At 40.6% G+C, this 26,446-nt stretch overlaps 1 protein-coding gene across 1 annotated transcript; it reads left to right on the top strand.

The window, feature by feature from the left end:
• The first annotated feature begins 1 nt into the window (after position 1).
• On the top strand, positions 2-25,823 carry ly75 (lymphocyte antigen 75). Its single transcript, XM_085457207.1, has 35 exons — positions 2-375; positions 1,753-2,124; positions 3,451-3,624; positions 4,116-4,277; positions 5,295-5,414; positions 6,011-6,151; positions 7,351-7,539; positions 7,814-7,974; positions 8,109-8,216; positions 8,636-8,724; positions 8,828-8,997; positions 10,423-10,622; positions 10,887-11,029; positions 12,859-12,937; positions 13,023-13,094; positions 13,359-13,482; positions 13,702-13,737; positions 14,173-14,342; positions 15,607-15,674; positions 15,763-15,839; positions 16,195-16,328; positions 16,659-16,767; positions 16,930-17,090; positions 18,263-18,392; positions 18,820-19,040; positions 19,123-19,285; positions 19,863-20,027; positions 20,109-20,231; positions 20,988-21,173; positions 21,283-21,506; positions 21,651-21,843; positions 22,081-22,242; positions 23,627-23,743; positions 23,829-24,008; positions 24,292-25,823. The coding sequence occupies exons 1-35, from the start codon at positions 279-281 to the stop codon at positions 24,462-24,464; spliced, it is 5,193 nt and encodes a 1,730-aa protein (XP_085313333.1). The 5' UTR covers positions 2-278; the 3' UTR covers positions 24,465-25,823.
• Positions 25,824-26,446: the final 623 nt, after the last annotated feature.

The raw sequence follows: 26,446 nt of genomic DNA, 5'->3' as shown, positions 1-26,446 counted from the left end.
GCCTGTAGTGTCTGCTAGTCTGATCCATCGTGCGTAGCAGCTGTTTATTTCATAACGCTCCCTCTGAAAGGTTTCTCGTTGCTGTTGTTTTATTCGTTAAGCGGAAGTTTGTTGCTAAATTGACTTGGACTCAGTGGATGACAAGACTTTCAACTGGGAGAACTGGGTGGCGTCGGCGATCACTTTCGCTTTGGAGCTCAGTTATCAACCGGCCTAAACTAAGTGCGCCACGCTCAGAGGAGGCTTTATGATTATAACAGAAAGACTCGGTCGTGACCATGCCGAGTCTATCCAGAGCGCCTCTTTGTCTTTGTTTGTTGATATTGTTGGAGGCAGCTGTTCACTGGGGAACTGGTTCACCAGCTGCAGGTTTAGGTGAGTAGATCCGACACTTTGCTTTCATTTCTGTTCACTTGCCACACTCTCATTAAAGTCGCGTCTTCATTCCTCACTTGGCGCAAATGAGCAAAAACTTCTCCCATAAAAGCGCGAACCTAATTTTTAGGATGCGAAACACTTTTAACTGACAAGATTTTGGATTGAGATACAAACTCGGCGTTTGCTTATCTAGATGAATGCTTGTTTATTATTATTATTTTTACTTTGTTTGCTTGTTTTGTTTTTTGTTGTTTTCTTGCCCCCCAGTGTTATGTCTGACAGGTCAAAGAAATCGCTAACTCATCCTTCCCTCCCTCCCGAGCAGCTCCGTAGAGCCAAAATATCGGCATATTACTGCCGTGACACCAAGTCGAAACTGTACTCTGATAGTATTCCTGCTCAGTTGTTCTTTAGCTTCAGCCTGTAAACATTTACCCAGATCACCTTGTCCCCGCCTACTGTCCTCTTTTATAGTTCCCCTCTCTCAGCATAAATATGAAACTCTTTTATGAAGTCAAATGAATAATTCTCGGTGCGGGGATATTTGTGTATATATATTTATTATGTATTCATTTAAACGAGTAGTTTCACTCTAATAGAGCTGTATTGGTATGCATTTACACTGCATATATATATTTTTTTAAATAGCATTTTTTTATGTGTCAGTCTCAGATCTCTAAGTGGTGCGTGCCCACATTAATCATGGAAACAAGGTCAAAGTTTGAAACGGTGAGGTCTGCCTGTGTGCAATTAAAACCTGTGAGCTAAAGTGTCACGCTTCAGACTGGTTCAAAGGCTTGGTCTCCTTTGAAAAAGAGATGTTAATCTCGAGGGACGTCCCGATTAAATAAATGAATAAATAATAAAGTTTTTGTCACAGCTGTTAAAATTTAGTGAGACACAGTGAACATGTAAGTTAACTTCCATGCAAGGAATGGAATCCAACTCGTTAAAGGTGCTTTCCGGACCTTTTTTTTTTTACAAGTGTCAGCCAATCAGAATAAAGTTGGCTTAGAGAGGCTTCAGGTTTTATTTTGTGCTGAGTCATGCAAAGCTACTCTAGAATTAAGTTCAAAAATGAGGATAAAGAGCTGCAAACATCTTCACTTTAATTATGTCTGAGAACTGGTGACAGTGTGGGAACACAGTAGCGATGAGGGGCAGCCAATCAGAGCAAGGCTGCCTTAAAGGGAGTTGAGGGGGCGTTGAAATGGATTGCTTGAGAAGTGGAATGAACTCAGAGGAAGATAAATGATGATTATTTTTGAACTGTGGCTCATGCCAAGCTACTCTAGCACCGTCTGGGGATTAAAAGTGCAAAGCTAAGCGTAATAAGTCCCCTTTAAACTTGTGTTTTCTGTCCTGTCATCACAGATGAGGATGCTTTCACCATTCAGCACCAGAGCACAGGGAAATGCCTGAGTGCATGGGGTTCAGCAAACCTGAGCCTCGCCACCTGCAACTCAAACAGCAAGTCCCAACAGTGGAAGTGGGGTTCAGGTCAACGGCTCTTCCATGTGGGAACATCGCTCTGCATGGCGCTGGACGTCAATTCCAAGATGTTGACTATGTTCGACTGTGGCTCCAACATCCTGCTATGGTGGAGCTGTTTGGATGGAGTTGTTTACACTGTTTATCAGATGGGCCTGGCGGTCAACAACGGCAAAGTAGCGCTCAGTCGGGAAACTAATGACACTTGGGTAAGAGGAGAATCCCAAGACAACATCTGCCAGAGGCCATACCGCGGTAAGTGTGGATTCCTTTCTCTTATCTAAGAGACAGAATTGCTTACATGGACTGGCTGTTTTCTTTTCTTTCTTTCTTTTTTCTGAATAGTGCTTCAGGAACTAATTTGTCAAGAAATTAGTTAAAGTCAGCTTGTGCTTCTGTTGTGTTCACTTCTTGAACTAAATGTGAAGACAGTCCAGGCTTGTAACACATTACACCTCTGGCTCTTGTGTCACCTGACCATACAAATTCTGCTCCCTTTTAAACACACCCTGTCAGCTTAATTGTTGTCAGGCCTCTCAGTTATTGCTTCTTTGCGCTGGGCAACAACACAGGGTGTCAAATTCCAGGTGTTAAACTTGCTCTGAAAACGTAGAGTCTGCCTGTTCCGTTTCTTTTGTTTGTCGTTGTGGTCGTGCAATCGTCTGCAGCATGTCTGCAAGGTGCAAAGGCTCCGTAACGCAGACTTTTACTTTCTTTTCTGCGTTCATTCCTGTTTTGATACACATTCCACCGAACACTGCAAGGTTAAAGAAATATTCAGGTAGTGACCGAATGTTTGGCCATAACATTTTAAATAACTGTGTGTTATTAAAACAGTTTAAGCTCTTGATTAAGGACACTGAAGCTTAGGAGGTGCTCTAGAAGTACATGATGCAATACCAACCAGACCTGATCGACTGCCACGTCTGATCCACGTATTTGAAACAGAAGAGCATCTTGTTTATTGTCATTTTTCATGTCTGCAGTAACATTTAGAGAGAAGTTCTTCTTCAAATGGCCCATTATTATGTGTTCAGATCCTTTTTGTGGCAATACAGGAAAATTAGTTTGAGTGCAGAGAGCATGAATATTAAATTCAATCACAATGATGATGCAGACTGAGCTGAAGATGCACTTACATGCTACTTTTCGCATTTAACTGAATCAAAACTCCTTTCTTGGGACTTTGTTTCTTTTCTGTCACTTTCTGTCACTGAAGCAATAAACAAAGCACAATTTTTGCATCGTCTTTGATTTCAGTTTCTCCACAGACTTGTTGGGGGTGCAGGAAGGAAGGGAGACGTTGGCTTATAAACAAGCCTAACCTCCCCTTCTTCACATTCATTTATTTATCAGTATACAGGAATTGATCTAAGGAGTAGGATGAGCTGTCTATATTGGAAGCTCACGTTTGATTGTGTGTATTACGGTACGAAGAAGGTGCTTTGGTGTTTGCAGGAGGGCGTCAAATTTCATCTCATCCGTCGCTGCTGCGAGATGATTTACGAGTCGTCGAAATGAAACGACTACCACGGGCTTGAAATAGATCTTTGACTTTGTTCACTTCTTCTCTCGGTGCAGTCATCCATACCATGGATGGGAACTCTGCCGGCAGCCCCTGTGAGTTCCCCTTCAAGTACAATAACAGCTGGTATCATGGATGCCTCCCCGATGCAGAATTCCCTGGAATGTCCTGGTGTGCCACCTCCTCAGACTATGACCAAGACAAGACGATGGGACGCTGTCTGAAACCTGGCACGTTGTATTTTTATTTACTTGTAGTTTTAATGGTTTAATGTTTTTTAACTGTTTCTTTATTCACCAAGCCACTAACATATTTATTTTTGAGAGCATTTAAAGCAGAAAAAAAATTTGTGTGGTCATTTCCAAATGATGTCGTTGCACAGTTTAACCAACAGGGCGGGGTCAGCTCCATTAATAGTTAGCACTGTCTGCAGCACATGTAGCGGTATAACTTTAGACTCATGTTATATATAAAGAATATATTCTTATATCAACATCAAAATATTTACCCTATTTAAAAAAAGTTACCCTAATAATCTTTTTGTATATTGTTATATTAATATAACAGTTCACGTTCATGATATTAATGACTTAAACATTCTCGTTGCACATAAATGTGTCCAAGCTTAAATCCACTTTTATTTGTTAATATTGAATATCCGAAGCTACATGAAACACAAACTGTTGATACTGATACTGTTGTTGTGTCTTTGACTTTGCAGAGGAGGGCTGCCAGACTCTTTTTACTGGTCCAGACGGCGATTCATGCTATGAGTTTGTCACCAACGGTGCGGTGACCTGGCACGAAGCTCTGGATTCGTGTCGCAGTCAGGGAGCAGATCTGCTTAGTTTCTCTGGGCCCGATGAGCTCAATTCTACAATCTGTAAGACTGACTTACTACTAGTACTTCTATTACTGCGGCTACTTCCATAATACAATTAAAAAAACACAAAGGTTTAAAAAAATAAGTACATTCAGATTGTCTTTGTGACAGAAATGTCTCATTTACAACAAAAAATTGCAATAATGGTGACATGAGCAATGCTCGAGATTTTGATTTTAAAAGAAGTATAAATAAGTAATGAGAAAAATGATTCAGATCGTCACTGTATGAGCAGGCCTGTGCTTCTCAAGGTCTTGAACTATTAGTCACACAACCTGGAAATAAAAAACACACACACAGAAACACACTTTTCCTACCTTTAGTCAGTCAGAACTAATCCTTCTAAAACAATCCTGTCGTAATGTGAATATTTTCTGTACTGTGGTGATTTCTAAATGACTTTATTTAAAGTTTCTTTCTCCTTCCTTCTATCGCTTTGTCTTTTATTAGTTTATTAGTCTGCTTCTCCTATTTAGTGTTCCTTGTGTGACAAGTAGAGACGTACAGAAAGGAAAAGAATCTGTGAACGACTGCAAACTTTCAGTCTAAATAAGTCCTGGGATTTTTGTTCTTACTTTTTTATTTCTGAATTTTCCAAGTATGATGTCATAGAAGCCACATATTTTTCATTTCCTCAATTTGTTTTATTTATGTCCTTTGCTTCTTAATCGTCATTCTTTGGGATTTTCAGTGGATGATTACAAAAGGGTGAACTGTAAAATGTTCGCCTATACAACCCCATTTCCAAAAGAGTTGGAGCACTGTGTAAAATGTACATTAAAGAAACTGAATTTAATGGTTTGCAAATCTCACAAAATCTTACTTTATTATCATCAGCCTGCAACTGGATGCATGTGATCTTCAGGCCATCTTTTTGGAATTGAGATTGCATCTAAAGAGTAAATGAAACAGCTGTGGAGGCTCAAAGTTCCAACTTGATGATTGAAACTGCATTAGACTTACAATTTCCTTCATTACATTTACTTGTCCTGTGTGCTGTGGTGTTGCATTGTGCAGTGTTGGACGGCCTTGGCAGAATGCCGGAGAGGATGTGGATCGGCCTTCACCAATTAGATACTTCTCAAGGATGGCAGTGGTCAGATGGCTCTCCTCTCTCCATGTTACGCTGGGAACAAGGTAACAGTGAATATGAATGTATTTTTCACCTGTTACTTACTACTCATTCTCTCTGAGAACTGTGCTGCACATGTTCTCATTTTGCAGCCTCGTTTGTAGGCTTTGTTTCCACAAAACCAGAATAACACAGTTTCACTTGCCAGAAACACCTGGTCCTCTCACCACACCAAATCTTGCATCAACGCTGTGTTTCTGCTCGTCTATGAAAGGGAGCGTTGGTGTCGGTCAGAGAAACAATGAAACTAGTGTTGTGAAGAAACCCACTGTGCCACACACTGTGACACTGGGACTGCTAATGTTGTTGAATGACCCATTTACAGTACTGAGTAATGCCTGCTAGCTTTTGTAATGTGTATTTCTTCTTAACGAGAGCAAGCATGAATGTAGCATGAAGTATATTGCAGTCATTTAGTTTTCCATTGATATAAACTCTTTGTGATTGCTCTCATCAGCAAGATTGTGCTGGATCAGAGAACTCTGAACTTCTATGTAAAGCACAGTTGATATGCTAAACTTTGAATGATACCCACATCTCTTGTCCTTCTCGCAGTGACTGTTTATTTTTATTGATATTTGTGTGGTTATATATGTAACAGGAATGCCCTCCACCTCCATCATCATTCTGTCAGACTGTGGAGTCCTGAACTCCAAGACCAACTATGAAACGATGGCGTGTAACAGGCGGCTGCCATACGTCTGCAAGAAGAGAGTCAATGCCAGTGAGACAACAACAACAGGTGAGCTGGCTGCTGACGCTCAGCAGTTACACTTCTATTGAGTCATACTTACAAAAAAAAAAGAAAGAAAAAGATTTGAGCGCCGATTTGTTTCACCACATATACCGCAGGGCTTGTTGCGGCAGTCTGGGTTTGGTTTGGGGCTCTTTGTTGCGTTTCTTCCCCCGCTTTCTTTCATCGCTTTCCTGTCTAAATCTTCACTGTTCTGTCAAATGAATGTAAAAATAATGTGCTAATCCTAATGGCCCTGCTAAGCTGTGCTGATACGCAGTAATGCTTTTGAGATGAATTCTAATGTTAGCCTGCTAATAGGTTTACAATAACAATGCTAACAGGTATTCTTAGTTTAGTTTGTCAGCTTGCTAAGGTCTCAATAACAGAGGGCAACTATCTGGCAACTACCACATACAAAAGAAAGATGTATATTTCCCAACTGACCAGGGGTTGCAGCAGGTATACAGCGCTGCACCAAAGATCTTTTCGTGATTGCTTTGACTGCTAGCAGATTGCCACGGTTGCTGATCGTTTGTCTGGAAGTCTTATCAGACTGCAAACAGTCTTTTAAATACTTCTCAGACATCGAAAAGTATAATGCAAACTGGAAATGGACAACATTTGTCTTCAAAGTCAAAGCTGAACCTTTTGAAATGTGCTGGTTGCAGTGGGGAAGTGTTGTAGCGTTAATGGCAAGCATCTGAAGACAACTTGGCATCTTCCAACTGTTGGCAACTAAGGCAATCACGATCTGTTGTTGGTGCAGCACCCTCTTCGTAAACATTTTCAGCCCAGAAGCTTTATGACCATCTGCCCAGCCAGTAGTCAGCGAGTGTTTGCAGACACGTTGGTGTCTTTTATGCAAATAATGGGTGAACACAGTAATCTGCTAGCAACCAAAGCAATCATAACATTTTTAGTGCATTTCACTAAGCAGCTGGCAGCAACCTCAAGCATCCATTCACCAACAGATTGGGGAATATACATTCTTCCTTAACATAATACAATAATATAATAAGGTTGAGCCTCTTCTGTCACTTTTTTCTCACAAAATATTTTCCTTTTTTTCTTTCAAAGTAATGGTTTAAGGATAATACAGCACTGTGGATGTTGTACAAAATATGAAGCCCTCTGAGTTAAATAGCCTTGATCTAAAACGCCCAAATCCCCTCAAGGCCTCTGTGTGACTTGACTTCTCTCTACAGATTCTTTTGTCTATAAAGAAACGTTGTGTAAGGATGACTGGGTGCCGTGGAACGGACTTTGTTACAAGTTGATGGAGCAGCCAAAGAACTTCAACGCTGCCCAGGAACAGTGTAAAGCTGAGAATGGAGTGTTAGCCAGTTTCCACACTATTGACAGCAAAGAGATGATCAGCACTAATTTCCACGGAGGTAAAACTGTCCAAGTTTCTCTTGTGTTATAAATAATTTTATAATTCATATATTAATGAGTCTTCCTAACATGTTCTCATTTTCTCTATTTATGTACAACATGCATTTTTTTATTTTATAATAGAGCCATACAGTTAGTACTGAAGTATCGTGATTTACACCCTACTGCCTTATTTTTGATGAGAATGATTTCCAGGCCTATGCTTTCACTGTTCGAGTCAAATTTAAAGAAAGCCTGAAATTGAAAATGTTTGTGTGTGTTACTGCTCATCAGATGGCAAGACTTTAGATGTGTGGATCGGTCTGGTTGGTGTTGGCACAAACCCCACCGTTTTCAACTGGACGGACGGAGCACCCATCACCTTCACTTACTGGGCTCCATCACAACCGGTCCAGCCCACTTCGGATACCAGCTGTGTCTCGTACACTGGAGAGGTCTGTGTGTGTTGGTGTAACACACATCCACTGTACTCAAGCCTTGTGTGCACATTTGTGTATGTACTGCCAAGAGCATTACATTTGTCCTGTTTGAGGTCTTACAGAAACGCACGCTGTCTGTTTTTCCACAGTTTCATAGTTGGCGGATTGAGGATTGCACACAGATGCTGGCCTTCATGTGCCAGAGGAAAGGAGAGGTCAATGAATCAGCAGCACAGGTCGGATGTAGCTCGAAAGATGTGAGTATTCTCGCAAACAGCAGTATTTTACATTTCCTACTAAATGTGTGGTGAGATACTTCTACGCCTCCACACCAGCAATTAAATTTCATATGTTAGAAGGATGTAGAACCCATGCATATGTTTGGTGGTGTTATAACGAGAGCTTACTGTAAGGGTCAGATGATTTTTATGGCACTATGGAGTCATAAAGGAGTTGAGAAGCAGATGTCGAGCTCTATTGGCAGCTGTTGCGGATAGAAGCAAATAGATTTGTAAACTGAAAACAAAACTGTAATCCTTGATGGTGGGGGGGAAAAAACACTCATGCGACTGTTGACAAGAAATCCTGTTGCAAAAAACAGCATGCATGTCATAACTTGAATCGTGAAAGAGACGTAGTTCTAGCTTGCAAAATATGACTGTTTTTAACTGACCAGGGTTGGAAGAGACATGGAAACTCCTGTTATAAAGTGAACATGACGCAAGTGTCCTTCAAGGACCGTTGCTACGTCACCATAAGAAACAGGTAATCAAAAGGGTTTTTGTTATCAGTCCAAAAGATGACCTATATTACATTTCTGTGGTTTTGCAGTTAAAGAAACTCACTCACATTTGACTGTTCTTTCCAGGTTTGAGCAGGCCTTTATTAATAGTCTGCTGCAAGAGACGGCAGGCAAGGAAACTCAGTATTTTTGGATAGGGTTGCAGGACATCAACAGCACCAGAGAGTACAAGTGGGTGAGGGCAGAGGGGTCGACGGATGTGGCAACATACACCAACTGGGGCGTGTTTGAACCAGGTACAAAGACTTGGGGCTAATGGCTAAAGTATCTGTATATAAAATGTTATAGCAGACTATAGTGTTACAACACATTGTATTTAATTGTGAACCTCTAATAGTAGTTTCTTTATACTGTGGAGGCTCAGATTTACTGATTTTTTTATTTTTTTTCTCGACCATTTAGGTTTTTAGAAATGTGAAATTTACCAGACACACTCATATATTATACCCCTATAGCTTGGTCATTAACAAAGAGCCTGCCATGAAATGAGAAGGCTATGACGTGTGAGCCTAAAGTTTGATGAATCTGGCCTTTATAATCAAAATCCATACCTAGTGTAAATATGGCCATCCCCCTTTTTATATGTTCCGTATACGCTATTCAGAGAAATGTCTGTGCACCTCAGAATACTCGCTAACATGCAGTCAACATAATAAAAAATGATCTAGTTCTTAGCATTCCTTAAAAAGAGGTAAAAAAGAGGTAAATACAAGCCAAGATGTTTACATTTTTCCATTATTTATTTAGCAAAAACAAAGCCAAGATGCAGAAGTGGTATAAAAATCAAACCACTTTTAGCAGCAGTCACTTTGAAGTAATTATTATTTGACTTTACCAGTCTGCCATGTTGGTGAGGAGGAATTTTGGCCCATTCTTCTTGACAGCGTCGCTTCAGGCATTTGTTTATACACAGCAGTCTGAAGGTCCCACCCAGCATTTCAATCAGGTTGAGGTGTGGATTTTACCAGGGCATTGCAACATCTTGAGTCATTTCTTTTTCAGTCATTTCGTTGCAGATTTGCCTCTGTGCTTTGGATTGTTGTCCTGCTGCATTATATTATTTTGGGACAAGCTTTAGCTGTTGGACAGATGTCCTCATATTTGACTCTAGATACTTTGATATGCAGAGGCGTTCACGATTGACTCAATGATTGCTAGCTACTCAGGTCCTGTGACTGCAAAACAAGCCCAAGTCATGACCCCTCCACCACCGTGCTTGCCACAGTTGGCATTCTGTTGATGTGCTATGTTTGGTTTTCACCAAACATGGTGCTTTGGATCATAGACAGATATCTTTACTTTGGACTTGTCTGTACACAGCAGATTGTTCCAGGGGTCTTGTGGCTTCTGGCTTGATTTTGGTGACTGTAAAGATAAATGATATAAATCCCTATTGGGTGGTATTGGTTACACCAAAAGATGCAGAGCTGAACTTTCTTTTACTTCTATCAGTATCTTATATGTTTGTGTGAGAATATATGTTATATATAATCATATATGTTATAATAGATGTTTAACAAATGAAGACCCAAGTAACTTAATCGACTGCTCCACCACAATATGTCATAACATCAATGAACTGGTTATCGTAACAGACACAATCTACGTAATAAATGTCACTTTTAAAGATTGAATTTCATTTTGCTTCATTTTCTTTATAGATCGGCAAGGAGGGTGTGTTGCAATTTCCACTGCAAAGCCTTTGGGTAAGTGGGAGGTGAAGAACTGCACTCTCTTCAGGGCCGGCACCATCTGTAGAAAAGACCTCATTACACCTCCTGCCCCAGAACCAGAACCAAACCTTAATGCATCGTGTCCTAATGGCTGGGTGTCCAGGCCAAACATCAAATACTGCTACAAGGTGTGTGTATGTGTGTGTCTCTTTAAACAGCACCAATAAGAGATGGCTCTTTTGTTTTGGTTTTGGTTTTTAGCAAAAGTGAAAATGGTTGTAAGTAGGAGTGGCAAAAGCACTGCACTGATTTTACATTTTGAAGTCTTTTTACAAGGCTTCAAGATCATTTCTCCTGAAAGGAAGTAATATGTAGTTTGGTTATAGCTAAACTGAGTTTTTTCACAATCTACACCATCTAAGCTGTCTTAAATTCTTCTTTCACCTTGGCAGGTGTTTCATGAAGAAAGGTTGAGCAGGAAGCGCTCCTGGGAGGAGGCCATGAGGTTCTGTCAGGCTCTAGGAGCCAATCTTCCCAGTTTCACAAACTTGGATGAAATGAGAGCCCTACACTTCATTATGAGAGAGACTATCAGGTAGGCACACAATCAACACAAGTTGTGTTTCCTGTTATAAGTAACAAAGGACTACTGTCATGCATCACTGTCACAAGAAGTGTCACATCATTTATGGAAGTCACAAGTCAAGCACAGGAACACAATACTATCTAAACTATTGTTTGTATACCAGCAGAAAGAAATGTATTTGTTTTTGTCACATTAAAGAAAAAAAATTGCCCAAATTGAATTATTAAAAAAAAAAGAGCAAATGAGGTTTCAAAATTGTGAAAAATGAGCATCATTCCTCGCTCTGGATATCTCTGGGGTTGTGTCTGTTAAGATTGCTGATTGACAGCTCTCACATGAATCTCCCTGAATCATGTTCTACTAGAGGTTTCTTCCTGTTAAAAGGGAGTTGTTTCTTCCCATTGTCACCAAGTGCTTGCTCATAGACTGTCATCTACCGGTAATTCTTGCCATTTTCTCTGTGTTATTGTAGGATCTTTTGTAGGATTTCAGCTGACTGTTTTTGTGAATTGGTGCTCTATAAATAAAACTGGCTGCTGAAACCAGCAGGATAAAGCCCGGTGAGAGCTGGCTCACCAGTAATAGCGGATTGTCTGTAAATCTCATCTTAGTTAGTGAAAATTTCCAAGTGTAAAGTCATTATTAAAGAGACAGCTGTCAGCGTGGCTCTTCTCAAAAGCAGTTCTGTTCTGTATTCATAGAAAATGTATGACCAGTTGCAGGAAAAAGGCAAATCTGTATAATCAGGCCCCATCTTTTCCTAAAGAGCTCATAATACTGGATTATCCCAATAGAGCACTTAGTTCTCAGACTGCTGGCTCCCTTGCGGCTCCTTGAGTTAACGGTAGAATGGAAGGCAGAGACTTCAGCATTCACATTGCTGGGGTTTTGCCCAAACACTGTAGGGTCTTTACCCTACCTACATTATAAAATGTGTGAGCCTATATTAGCGCTATATAAATTTGAATTAACTGGCTAGTTAACCATATGGTAAATGGCCTGTATTTGTATAGCGCTTTTCTAGTCCGTAAGGACCCCTTTACACAACCAGTCATCCACCCATTCACACACTGGTGATGGAAAGCTACATTGTAGCCACAGCCGCCCTGGGGCGCACTGACAGAGGCGAGGCTGCCGGACACTGGCGCCACCTGGCCCACTGACCACCACCAGTAGGCAACGGGTGAAGTGTCTTGCCCAACGACACAACAACGAAAACGGCTCGAACCGTAGTAGCTCAAGTTCTATTAATAGAAACACTAATGCTAAAGTGGTGTAGCATTTATAACAGTTATATTGTTAATGGCTTGGTCATGCTGAAGAATCTGTCCTTCTATAGTTTTCTGTTTTTCTAACATGTACAATGTGTCAAACTCATGTCTGATAGTGTGATTGTTGGCAGGAGTCTTTGGAACTTTCCTGTATGAACAAATCAATATTCGTTATGGCTTTAACCTTTATACACACTTCAAACAAAGAGTGTGTACGGGAGGTGGTGGGGTGTGTACCGGCAGCCTTTTCTTTATCAGACCGGCACATCTAGTCGCTTTAACGAGGAGACGACTTGTAAACATGCTGCTTCGTCTTCGTGGGAGCATACCTAAGAGTTCAAACTTGTCTCTTTGCTCACATAAACATTGAGCGCACTCGGCTCGAGCATTGAAATAAACACATACCATCTCCGGTCTCACATTTCGCACGTTGCAGTTGAGTCAGCGAGGGGGGAGAAATAAAAGCTTACGTGAAACATCAAACTGTCTTAATGTTTAATTCTAATTATTATCTTCCTACTTGAAAGAAGGCTGGTTGAGTAACACAGTGTCCTCCTCTTCTTGCAGTAATAATCGGTACTTCTGGATCGGCCTGAACAGGAGAAACCCCGCAGATCGCTCGTGGCAGTGGAGTGACGGCCGGCCCGTGAGCATCCCAGCTCTAAACACACGTACCCCAATTTTTGTAAAATCTGGTGGAGTGTTTCATATCATGTTTGTGTCTTTAATAGGTATCTCTAGATATTTCATACAGAAATTTCTACGAGGACGATGCGTACGATCGGGACTGCACTGCATTCAAGGTGGGTCGCTAAACTGAGACTTTTAATAAAGATGGAAACATTTGGCTTACACAGTCGTGTGCTTTTCAGAATCTGTAGTCTCTATCCTTTCTCTTACAAAAGCTCAGCATTAAAAGTTGTTTCATGTTGTCAGACACAAACAGCTCCTGCATGTTTTTTTTTCTTCTCAAACAGACAGTGAACATGATCTGTGATGTCAGAATTGTGTTGCCGATTTTTGTTCATTATTGGTGATGTTTGTGCAAAACCCATCTGTGTCCTCAGACAATGACGAACAGCTTGAAACACGTGTTTTACTATCTGCTGCACGACTTGCCTCCCATACCTTTCTACCCCAGACCCTTTCATTGTGACGCGCAGCTGGAATGGGTCTGCCAAATACCCCGAGGTGAGCTTATATCTGTGACCAATGACGTATAGTCTGTGTGTGCACCAAATAAAGGCTGGTACTGGTTTGGGAAGAGCTCAAAACACTCATTAAGCTAATTAACAGGAATTTGAAGGTCCACAAAGTGAAAGAGTCATTTGTACAGCAGTGATGTCTCCGTATAATTTAAAAACCTGATGGACTAAATCTACTTGAATTCTTTGTTTGATGTCTCAACAGGAGTGACACCGAAAACGCCAGAGTGGTACAATCCCGGTAATGCCCTCATCATCATTTGTTCAGTGTGATTGCGTCTATCATTGGCTGTAGCTCAGGTGGCAGAGCAGGTCAGCCACAAACCAGAAGGTCGGTGGTTTGATCCCAGGCTGCCTCCTGGCTGCATCCCAAATATCCTTGGGCAAGATACTAACCCCGCATTTGCCTACTGGTGGAGGTCAGAGGGCCCGGTGGCGCCAGTGTCCGGCAGCCTCGCCTCTGTCAGTGCGCCCCAGGGCAGCTGTGGCTACAACGTAGCTTGCCGTCACCAGTGGGTGAATGACTGAATGTAGTGTAAAGCGCTTTGGGGTCCTTAGGGACTGAGTAAAGCGCTATATAAATGCAGGCCATTTATCATTAGTCTGACTTTTTTTTTTTATTCAACTTTTTCTTCTTTTGTGTTGTAACGTTAGAGTTGTTTGTGTTGTTTTTCAGATGGGCATCATGACTCGTCCATCTTTGTGGATGGAGCAGAGTTTTGGTTTGTTAATAAGCCACCGCTCAGTTTTCAGGAGGCGAGGCTCTTTTGCGATTCAGAGAACGGCACACTGGCGGCTCCAACTAGCACCGATGCTGCTATTAAAATCCAAAATGCAATATATACAGTAAGTGGCACACTATTACAAGTGGCAAACAACATCATCAGAAATGTTTGATTGAAGTTTTGATTTTATTTTGAAATATTGGACTGTTTATTTGAGACAAGCATAACAAGAGCAGCATTCTCATTTCCTTTTGCTCCTTGAGGTCCCGCATTAACATTGATGTTGAGGATGAGGTCCTGACTTTGACTGGGCCGTTGCAACACTTTGATTCTTTTCTGTTGTGGATTTGCTGCTCTGCTTTGAAGCATTGTCCAATTGTTTGACCCGTTTTGGGCCAACTGAACAAGGCTGTTAGAGACGCGGAGTCACATTTAACTCTAGAATACTTTGGTATACAGAAGAGTTCATGGTCAACTCACTGACAGAAAGGGGCCCAAGTAATTCAGCCCTCCACCACCGTGCTTGACAGTTGGTGTGTTTATGGTGCTGTGGTTGTTTTTGACCAGATGTGAATTCTGGCTCTTCTCTCCAAAGGTCATTTCCCCCAGATGTCTTGTGGTTTGTTCAGATGCAGCTTTGCAGTCTTAAACTGTATTTCCATGTTCTGCCAGCACCTGGTTGCTACTTACACTCTTAAATGCTATAGAGACAGTAAGGTGGTACTTAGTTCTTCTTCATTTTAAGCAGATATCGGTATGAATCAGCAAGTTTTGTTAGGCAGGGAAAAAATTAGTGCTGGAAGTTTCCTGATTCTAGTTATTTCATCCAGTCAAGCTTGAGTAGGCTTCAACTGCACATAAATTGTCTATGCAGAGAACTAAAGAAGGATCACATTTGCTGAAATACAACCTTGAAACCTCTGTTTTTGTTTCTTGCTTTGTTAAGATTTTTCACAATCATCATTTATAAAAATCTAACTAATAATAAATGGGCAGCTAACAATGAAGAAGTCTGATCACAAGAGGAATTCTTCCCACTATATTCAGGTTGTGAAAAGCTGTAAATGGATAACAATATGAATGACAAATCTTCCAGCGCTAAAACGGCAAAAAAGAAAATGACTCATTTATGGAGCACAATATACGGTTAGCTACTCACAATTAAACAGCAGTTTCAACACTTTTTTTATTTATTTAGAGAAAAAGGGGGCATAAGTCCTATTAACCTGTAACAACTGTGATACTTGCTTCTAATAAAAGATATGTGTCAACATCATACTTCTTAGATACATACTTACTAAACACAGTAAGGAATATAAGTCACCTCAGACGTTGATACCACCAATTTCAATTGTGTGACACTTAAACCTGCATGTTTTAAACAGATATCGGATTCCAACAAGCAAAGCTGGTGGATTGATATGAGCCAGCCTGGACGCATATTCCCTATGACGTAAGCCAGTCTCACACACACCTTTTTGAACTTGTATAGATGTGGTAAAATGTGATACTGAGCTTCATTGAAATTCTGTTTGGTTTAGGTACAACTCTATTTTCCATAACCATTTATTTCCCCTGGGTAACTGCACCTACATCACTCCTGAAAGTGTCTTTCCCGGTGAGTAAACACCAGAGAGTTTGTGTAAGGCTGAGAATGATTAAGGTTTTAAATTTGTTGTGAGAACCTCTACGCTCATATTGTGCTGAGGCGCAAAGAGCAGTCATATCAAATATTTACCTGCTAAAAGTTAAATAACTATTGTGTTAAAAAAAAATCACTTTGCTTTTAGTGCAATGAAATCATTGACTTTTTTTTTTCCCAATTAAAAACAGTGAAAACCCGTTTCAGCCAAATTACATAGTGCACGAGTGACTTCTTGCTTATTCTCTCCTTACACAGAGCTGTGGGGTACCCTTACAGTCACTACTTCTAACATTTATACACACATTTACTGTCCTATTTAAACTTGCAGACTCTGATCAGTGCTCACGGAGGTTACCGTTTGTGTGTGAAAGAGTGAACACGACATTAGTGGAGAAAAAACCCCTGGAGCCTCAGCCTGGAGGACTGCCCTGTGGGAAGGAATCTATCCCCTTCAGAAATAAAGTCTGACACATTTATTACATACATATTACATTCTTGTCATTTTTTACAAGTCCTAAGTGATTAAAAATCAGGAAGCAATGATAGTTGATAGAAGAAAGTCAAATCAAATTTACTACTGCAGTTTCATAGAGAGGATTTTAATTATATGTTTTAATGTTAATGCTTCGTTTAATGCTTGAGTGATAGAACATTGGTTGTAAAATTATTTCTGATAATGTGGCTTTTTTGCCATCAGTCGCGTATTTTATTTATAGATTAGTAACCCCGTGCCTGAGTTGCACTAATGGCATTTTCTGCTGTAGTGATTATGATGCTGGTGTCTTTTTGCAGTGCTACACGCTGATGAAGAATTCAAAACCTTTTAACTTCAAGGGTGCCAACGAGGAATGCCAGACAGTAAAGGGAACCTTGGTCACCATCTCCGATCAGATTGAGCAAGGTGAGAACGTTAACATGCTTCTCATGACGAGCTGAAATATATTTGTTTGACAGAGTTTTGTAGTTTATGAAAAGCGTGACAGAAGTCCCCAAGAGTGTAAATGTGAAACTCCTCGGTGCAAAATATTATACAATTCATATGTGTAACAAATGTGTGTTTCAGATTTCATCAACACCCTCCTGATGGACACAAAAGACATGGACAAAACATGGATTGGTATGAAAATCCAGAACAGTGAAGCTTCATGGATTGACAGTTCTACAGTGAACTACATAAATTTTAACCCTCTGCTTCTGGGCATGCACAAGGTCGTGGCTTTTCATGTAAGTAAATTGCTTCAGCTGATATCTCTTTTAGGCGCGCCACATATTTGACAGACGCCTGTATTTGTACAGTTATGAACCATGACTGCATTATCGTAATACACCCAAATCTCCAACTACCTTATTTTCCGGACTACAAAGCGCGCCCGAATATTAGCCGCACAAGCTAAAATCAGGGGAAAATCCTGTTTTGTACATACATTAGCCGCACCTGACTAAAAGCCGCAGGTGTTTCAATGTTGACTTATATGTAAGAGAATATGCACAAAGGGAATTGTCAGGAAAGAGATGGCTGTTTGGAGACACACCCCTTTTATTAATATTTTGAAAAACAAGTTATGGGTACATATTTGCATATTTGCAAATGAGTAACAAATGTGGTACATAACAATAACCTACAGCACACCAGAAAAATAGATTCGGACTACCTTTTAGGCTCAGGTGCAGTGACACGGCTTTAACAAGAAGAAAAGTCAGTCATTCACCATCTTTCTCTTCTCCCTGCGCACTAAAACCACCAAAGTCCTCTTCTCCAGTGTCGGATACAAACAGGCTCAGGATGGCTTCGTCATCCACTCTCAGCTTCTTTCCTTCGTTGTCACTTTCAAAACCAAAGAAATCCTCGTTGTCAGTGTCGGAGTCGAACACCCTCAGAAGGGCCGTGGCGGTGTCCTCCTCTCCATCATGCAGCAGTGCAGCCCTTCGAAATCCGTTGGTGATCGTGGATGTTTTCACACTTTTCCACGCTGTCAGAATCCACGGGTGGAGTTGGGTATAACTTGCTTTTCGCAAGTTTATCGCCGCTCATCATCCACACCTCCCACTGAACGCGTAGCGCTACTTTGAAGTTTGTTTTTTGCACTACTTCGTACGGCACTACGTTGCCTGGCGGACGGACATGTGACCAACATACCACTCTTGAACCCCGATACTGTGTGTCTGATCACATGCCCTTCCACCAGGCAACGTAGTGCCGTACAACAGCGGAACAAACAAAACAAATCATCTTACGATATCACAAAAATCCTGGACAATCCATAGAAAAGCCGCAGCTGACTAAAAGCCGCAGGGTTCAAAGCTTGTGCAAAAAGTAGCGGCTTATAGCCCGACAATTACGGTAATTATTTTAATGCAAACTTCAGATGAATTATTTGCTTTGTGTCTCTTGATAGCCATGGGATCTGGAGAGTTTGGATTTGTGCGTGTTCATGCTCCATAACGGCAAGTCTGACATGCTGGGTACCTGGGACTACACCAGCTGCACAAAGATGCTAAATGTGGCTGTTTGCCAACACTATGCAGGTGAATCTCTACTCCTGTCACTTTATTATCCAAATCTCATCCAAAACATGCATGTTTATCCCGAGATTTAATTTTATGAGTGCTTAACTCGTGAACTTTGATGTACCTGATGTGATAAATCCTGATAAATGAGCAGCAAAAACTGCAGTAGGGCTCTTTTTAGAATAGTAGTGTAGGGGTTAATGTTATTAACTGAGACATCCATGGAGCCAAAAAAAAAAAAAAAAAAAAAAAAGCGTGGACCTTCCTTGCATGTCGTTTCCCATCGCTCTCGCCTATAATTTCCTCTCGTATCTCTACAGCAATCTCTCCATTAAAAGACAAAGTGCAAAGCAGATACATTTCTGTGTCACAAAGGCACAGAGAATCAGGTCTCTTGCAGCCCTGTCATGAGATGATAAAAGACATGTATTATTTCTCATTTCAGATAAGCTAGAGGAGCCACAGGTCCCCATGAAGCCTTTCGTTGTCAATAACCACACCGTGCTGCTGCTCGTCAAAAATCTCACCTGGTTTGAGGCTTTAGAGGAGTGCAAAAAAAACGACATGGACCTGGCAAGCGTGGCTGATACCTACATGCAATCCGTCCTCAACGTGCACGTGAGCCGTGCAAAAACACCCATGTGGATTGGACTCTTTAGCGAAGATGTAAGTGGACCAAAAGGGATTTCTGTTTGAACTCATCACTTGTACAGTCCTTAAAATGATTTCCCGTCTCTTTTGCACTCAGGACGGGAACCACTACCACTGGACTGACCAAAGTCACACTGTGTTCAGTCGCTGGTCTTCTGATGTCACTAGTGGCCAATGCGTTTACCTGGACACCGATGGCTTCTGGAAAGCCACTGAGTGTCTGGACAGTCTAGGAGGCGCTGTCTGCCACAAACCAAGCAGTAAGTGAGGATATAGTAATGGCTGCACATCAGTGCAAGGTCCAAAAAAACATAGATTAGCGAGTTTGGTGTGGAAGAACTTGACTGAAATGCACAGAATCCCAACTTAAATGTGACAGGACACCTTTGGGATGAATTAGAGTGGAGACTGTGAGCCAGGCCTTGTTGTACAACATCAGTATCTGAACTCACAAATGCACTCAGGAAATAATGGTCACAAATTCCCATAAAATGTTCTGGAAAGCCCACAAGACCTGAAGCTGTTATAGCTGCAAAGTGTGGGCTGACAGTATATTAAACACTATGGATTAAGGATGGGATGTCACTCAAATTCATATGCATGTGAAGGCAGATGAGCGAACACTTGAGCGATATAGTGTAGCTTCTAGACATTAATATAAAAATAATTTGTTCCTGATTTCTTTGGCCGCAAAGCAGTTTCTTCCTAATTTCTCTAGAAACGATAATTATCCTTTATCATCCTTTGCTTTTTAATCTCGTGGTATCAAAGCTTTTATCTATTTTTCTTGTAAGGCATCGTTACGCCATTTGTTTTTTGTCTTTGGTTTTTTTACAGAGCACAAAATCCCCACACATAAGGATGTTTTAGTGAAGTGCCCCCATAAAAAAAATGGTCCAAACTGGATCCCCTGGAAGAATAACTGCTACTCATTTCAGCTGGTTGGCTCCAGATGGGAGTCTTATAACCAAGGACGTATTGAGAATACCTGCAAAAATCTTCGTAAGAATTTGATAATATTAGTCACACGGCATTCTTCAGCATGGCTAAAGTTACTAATGATGGTGTGTGTATATGTTTCAGATGCAGATGCAGACATCCTGACTATCCGAAATACACAAGAGAACGAGTTTATAAAGAGCCAGCTGCTGCCCTTTGAGTCATTGGTCCAGTTTGTATGGCTGGGACTGTTCAAGGATAACAATGGTGGGTATGAGTACCTGTGTTTAGTAGATGTTTTATTTTTGGTTGTCTTGTTACCAAAGCTCTTGGGAATTGACCCTTCTTTTTCTCCTCTAAGACAAATGGGTCAGTCACACCAGGGCAAAGAAAAAAAACAGGAACATCTTTGTGACTAGAAGAAATTGGAGGTGGCCCAATCATTGGATTGAAATGTTTTTTGCATTTGGTGACTGATTACAAGCAGATGCAGCAATGAGCTGGTTGCCCACACATTGAGCTTGCCACACTCTCTCTGAGAGATCATTTTTGATCGCAAGTTGATTATGCAGGTCGCCCAGGAAGAAGCAATGTGTCCAAATAATCGTGGCCCAACTTGGTCCAACTGGATTCTTTCTCAGACATATTGGTGAAGGTTTTTAATAACTGCCATCTAATTTATACACACAAATAGATTAGCAACATGCTGCAATCAATCCGAGTCAGTCCGCCCCAGTGAGAGCGATTTATTTACAATGTGACTCTTTACAATAGGGCACCAGAATCAGCAGTTGTATTGTGGTTAAATTCCAATATAACAGCAAGGTTACTGAGTCTCTAGGTCATTTTGCAGTTACATCACCATTCTTTATCAATCAGTAACAATTGTAAAAATCCGATCCTGTGATAGCAGCAGGCTAATGTTACCTTGCCCCGTGTTTTACATACTATACAGACACTGACAGTAGGTCCTATTGTGTTTGTGTATGTGCCAGAGCTAATAGTGATTATCTTTTGCCATAGATAACCAGACAAGGTGGTATGATGGCACAAATGTGCAATATTCCAACTGGGCGAAAGGCCGACCTAATTTAGAAAACCCATTCTTAGCCGGTCTCACGACTGATGGCACATGGATTCTCGTCACAAAGAAAGAGCTACACCCCGTGTTCAAGCAGAGGACAATTGTGAGCTGCAAGCTGGATTATGGTATAGTAAACATCTACATTTTAATAGTATTTGCCTGTTTCTGTTCTCATGACTAAAAATTCATGATGCTAAAAATAACACTTTATGTGTTTAATCCTTCTCCCCTAAGAACCCAAGAAAGAATACAACCAGTCAGCCAAGGATTTTCAGCAGTATGGTAACTTAACATACAGGGTTGTTACCCAAAAGTTGAATTGGTCTCAGGCTGTAGTCGAATGTGATAAGCTTGGAGGCCACCTGGCAAGCATCCATGACGTGGAGCACAACGCACACCTGAGGCTCATTTCCAAGATGGATGGCTTCCCACTCTGGATTGGCCTGTCAAACTATGCTGTAAGAACTTTTGGCAGCCAGAAACTGAGCAAAAATATTCACTTCATCATAGTAGATCCAAACTCATCTCGTTTGCACTTCACCCATTTGTTTTTACCTCTTAATAACATCCTAACATCCACAATGCTTTGTTTCTGTGTGCAGGTCAGTGGCTCAGCCTATGAATGGTCTGATGGAACAAAATTTGACTACCATCCCACCATCTCTGACTCCCAAGACACACCGAAAACCAACTGTGTTTATATAAACCCTGCTGGAGATTGGAAAAGGACCAGCTGCAATGCTATGATCGATGGCGCCATCTGTTACACCACCAATATTACCTCTTCTAGCCAAAGTGAGACACTAACTTTCATAGAAAAAAATGGTACTTCTTTGGTTAAGTATGAAACAGAGCTTGTCTATAATCCAACAGTACTGAATGGTTTACAGTAGTGAAAACACTCAGCTTTGAATCTTTTTTGGCTTTGGGTGAAACTGTACATTGTAAAAGCAGGATATCTACCTGTGATTTAGTTCATTTTGGTTAGTCATTAACCATTGTCTATCCTCTATTCTCCGTTTTTGTAATCAGGAGCCAAACTACAAGATGGCCCAGAAACTAATCATTGCCCTCAGGTCGATGGTAAGTCCAAGTGGGTTCAGCACGAGGATCACTGTTACGCCTTTGACATGAGCTTCTACAACTACAGACTCTACAGCATGGAACAGGCCAAGGCTCTCTGCCGGGAGATGGGTGAGTTGTTGTTTTCTGTGTAAAGAAACCCAAAAAGTCGAGCTGAGCTGAGAAGGTATTAGTGGAAAAGAAGCTTTAGACATTGAGGATTTTGGGGGGGAACTGTAGATGATGTCGCGAAATCGATCATTGTAGAGCAGTGTCACAAACCACGGAGGCCCCAGAAAAAGTGCAGTCAAACGTTGAGTTTATTAACAGCCCAGAGAAAACATCAACATATGTCTTCTGACCAAAATACATGTTGTGGACACTTATAAAGCAGTGGGGTACACGCCCATATGTAAGCATATATGTAAGCATTTAAACACTGCAGAGAGTAGAATTAACAGTAACAGTATTGTAGAAATTCATTTCACCGAAACAATAACGTGGCGCAGTGTGACGCATGCACCAGTTTATTGTATTTCCAGACTTGCTTTCGGCACAATTTACAGTGCACGCTACTCTGTTTTTTGTCAGACTTGAAATAGCCGAAATACCGTCACACTACGGAACTTCTATGGCTCTTCCGTTCGACAATCTCTCCGGCATTGGAACCATCATCTGTTTTCTCTTCGGTCACGCTCGGTTGATTTTTCTAGTCGGCACACTCATTTCCTCCATTACGCGCTGGCTCCATTACCCGCTGGCTGCTTCCCAAACAAACACACGTGCGGCTTGGCACTTGTGCTGTACGTAACAAGTCACGCGACGTGATGCTGCGGCTGTGATTGGTTCGGCTCTGCGCTACTTAATTTGGATTGGCTGACCTTTTTTTTTTTTTTTTTTTTTTTTTTCTTGAGGACAAGAGCGGCGAGGTCTATCGCGATAGCTTAATTTCTCTATCGAGTCAAAGTTATATCGCGATACATATCGTTATCGTTCTATCGCCCAGCTCTACGAGACAGGGGAGCAGGCGAGTCTTCATATACCCCTATTTCGTGCACCCTGCCTGAGGCGGGGGGGGGGGGGGGGTTGGATCCCAGATCTTTGCCAGTGCGCGCATATATATATATATATATATATATATATATATATATATATATATATATATATATATATATATATATATATATATATATATATATATATATTGACTTGCCTTTGACGGTGCATTATAATAAAATATACATAAGTTCATACATAATATAGAATCATAACAAAGCACATGTACACACATCACAAACAGCTGTTTAAAACACAAAGTATGCCCCATTCAGGGTGAGCCTTGGCAGCATTACATTTAAATTAATGATCAATACTGCAACAACAAAAACAAAAGTCTAATCAAAATTGTCCTCCTGGGGTCTGTCTGGTAGAATATTCATGTCTATCTTCTCTGATATTTTTATACAAAATAAAATTTGAATTTTTTGTGTGAACTGCGGCTTCTCTTTACTGACAGATTCTCATCTACTAACCATCGAAACCAAAGACGAAAATGATTTTCTGGCCAACTACATCACTGAGCACCCTCTCATCACCAATCAAGTGTGGCTCGGCATAGATCTTGATACTCAAGGTAAGAATCGCAATTTAAAAATAAAAGCTGGACAGTAATATGACATTAATTCATTCTTTTTTTTCATTTTTGTTTGTCCTCTTAGGTAAGCCTGTATCCTCGCAGGATGGCTCCCATCTGGATTTCTCTAACTGGTCATCTACAGCCGGAACCGGGAAGAAGTCTGGGTCCCAGTGTGCCGTCATGGTGGCAGGCAATGGTGGAAACTGGAATCTGGTCCCCTGCGAGAGTAGCTACAGTCGTGTTGTTTGCAAAACGAAAGCAAGTGAGTATCACAACAGGTGTCGAGACAAACCCTAACACTTTGTGGGAATTTGTTTTGCTGCTGACTGAAGGATGAGAGCATTCCTCTGTTATTTGCATGATAAACGCAGAAAGTACGGCGACTTTTTCACTTTTTCTTCATTTTATTTTGCTGTAAAATTAATTCACACTAAAAAACCTGTAATAACAGGAGGTTTTAGTTGAAACATTTTTTGAACTTAGTTTGTGTCTAACACGCTGCCTCTTGGACTTGGGCTGATGATGTGCTAACGTTTGTTCCTCAGAGTCTGCAGGCTCCCCGGTGGCACTGGGCTTCTTCATCGTGGCGCTCATCGCTCTCATTTTAGCCCTCGGCTTTGTCATCTACAAGAAAAAACGAGCCCACTTCCCTTCTACCGTCCGCTACGAGAGGACCTTAGACGATATGGACACCACCAGTATAATTGATGCAGACTGAGCCTGCTTCAAGTTTTCAGCCTCAGGAAGTATTGATATGTCTGCCACAAGTGATTTTTTTTTTATGTAATCTCCCCCCTCCTCTTTTTTAAATTATTTATTTATCTTTCTCAAGCCAATTTTTTTCCGTGTGAAGTTGTAAATATTGTTTGAGATTTGTGAATATCTCCCAATCAGTTTCTTAATTTGGGTTCACATTGTGTTTAATAAGAGCAGCACTGTATACTTAATTTTAATGGGTGGGCTTATTCTTCTTGGTCTTTTTTAAATTTTTTATTTCAATTATAAAAATGGGATTTTCAGATGCTTTACAAACATATGCAACCTGCAGCCTTAACAGCTAAAATTGCACTGATGCATGAGTGACTTCAAACATTCACAAAAGTGCTTTTAACCAATAATCTACTGTTTGATTTACGTGTGTGTGTGGGAGGGGAGGGGGTGTCAGTATATGAATATGATTTTTAAAAGCACGGGTCATCTGAAAATACAGTAACAACCTGTTTTCTTTCAAGCGTTTATGTATCTAGATGGATTGTATTTCAGATAACACTGCCACGTCCCCTGTACTTTTGTCTTCAAGCAAAACAGGGAAACTAAAGGCTGTGGATCTTGAATCTTTTTTTGGGGGGGGGGTTTGTTTTATGCCAACTGCAACTCAGCTGTATTGAAAGCTGATTGGTTTGACAAATTAACACTGTGGCCTAAGAAAATACATGTGTATTTTAGTTTGACTGCACTTTAAAATAACATTTTTTAGTGTTTTGTTTTTAACTTTAAAACGCAGTCAAACATGATCTAGTTTAATTTTAACAAAACTTAACAGATTGTTATAAACATGTATTCATGTCTAACAATGGTTTTATTAGTGTAAGGGCAAAAAGGAATTTGAAAAAAAAATCTTAATCCTACTGATAAGCTTTGAAGGATACTCTCCTATCTTAAGACTCATTTAATTTAATTATATTTAATATAGCTCTGACTATACTATATACTTGACTACTGACCAAGAACGCACTTTAATACCTTGTGGAGAAGCGGCTCCCAAATTCAAGCACAGTGAGTTTTGGAAAGAGTTTTTTTTTTTTTTTATGTTTGCAATCGAGATTGCACTGCTGTTTCTTGTAAATGCTCTGTAAATAAGTGATGTGTTTATTACTGAGAATGAACCAAAGATGCTCTGACTCATTTTGAATGTTAAAAGCCAGAAGAACTGCTTCCGTGTGGCTTGTTAACCTCTCTTTATATCAAACTGCAGACCAAATGGTTTTTTTGCTCTGTTTACTTTCATGTCATTGCTGCTCAAACTTATCAGCTCAAATCAGGTATGCTTCCAATAAAATGCACCGCTTTCAATGGCTTTTATTTTTCAGTTACCATTGTGGCCACTACCATTAGTTTATTTATACTTCAAACACACAAAATACAGAGGAAGGGACGTATCATCACAAGAAGACAACACATGAAACCATACACTGTCCTTCCAGTCATCGCTCATGCATTCATGAGCGATCATCAGGCAGACTAAACATAAACATGGCCATTGCTACAAAACAAAGATCTCTCCATACCTTGTGACATGTCCTCCAAATAAAGACGTAGATTTGTGCCCTTTTCTAAAATAATTATCCGGTCTTCCCAATCATCTGAGAGATCTTTTTAAATGCTATAGCTTGTGTCATCTCCGCCAACAGTTCTTGATTAGTCTGGAACAGTATGGGATAAAAATCCCTACATCACCACAAATCATTTAAATAATTTCAAATACAGCACTGTGGAAAAGTCTTGAATCACCCCTCAAGATCTAAAGAATCAACAATGCCAAGGTGTGGCTGATTTTGATATCTCCAATTCAGTATCCAATTCAATAAATAAATGTGATTTTTTTTTTTTTAAGGGTCAGTCTTCTCTTTTGTTCTTAATTTATAGTGATGAGAAACAGGCAGAAAAGTAAACGGTTGGGCCAGAACCTCATGTCACAGT

Source organism: Copadichromis virginalis, linkage group LG1 (assembly GCF_057382275.1).
Source record: "Copadichromis virginalis isolate Kocher_CV1m ecotype Utaka linkage group LG1, C_Virginalis_male_GT1.1, whole genome shotgun sequence".
In the NCBI taxonomy this organism is placed as follows: Eukaryota; Metazoa; Chordata; class Actinopteri; order Cichliformes; family Cichlidae; genus Copadichromis; species Copadichromis virginalis.
Note: the sequence above shows the minus strand (reverse complement) of the source record. Positions and strands in the feature narration are given on the sequence as shown.

Excerpts from the sequence above, each read along its gene's own strand:
- ly75 (XM_085457207.1), top strand. The coding sequence starts at position 279 with ATGCCGAGTCTATCCAGAGCGCCTCTTTGTCTTTGTTTGTTGATATTG. Across the intron at positions 15,840-16,194 it reads TCCTGAAAGTGTCTTTCCCG|ACTCTGATCAGTGCTCACGG; the intron begins GTGAGTAAACAC and ends TTAAACTTGCAG. Across the intron at positions 21,507-21,650 it reads TTGGCCTGTCAAACTATGCT|GTCAGTGGCTCAGCCTATGA; the intron begins GTAAGAACTTTT and ends TTCTGTGTGCAG.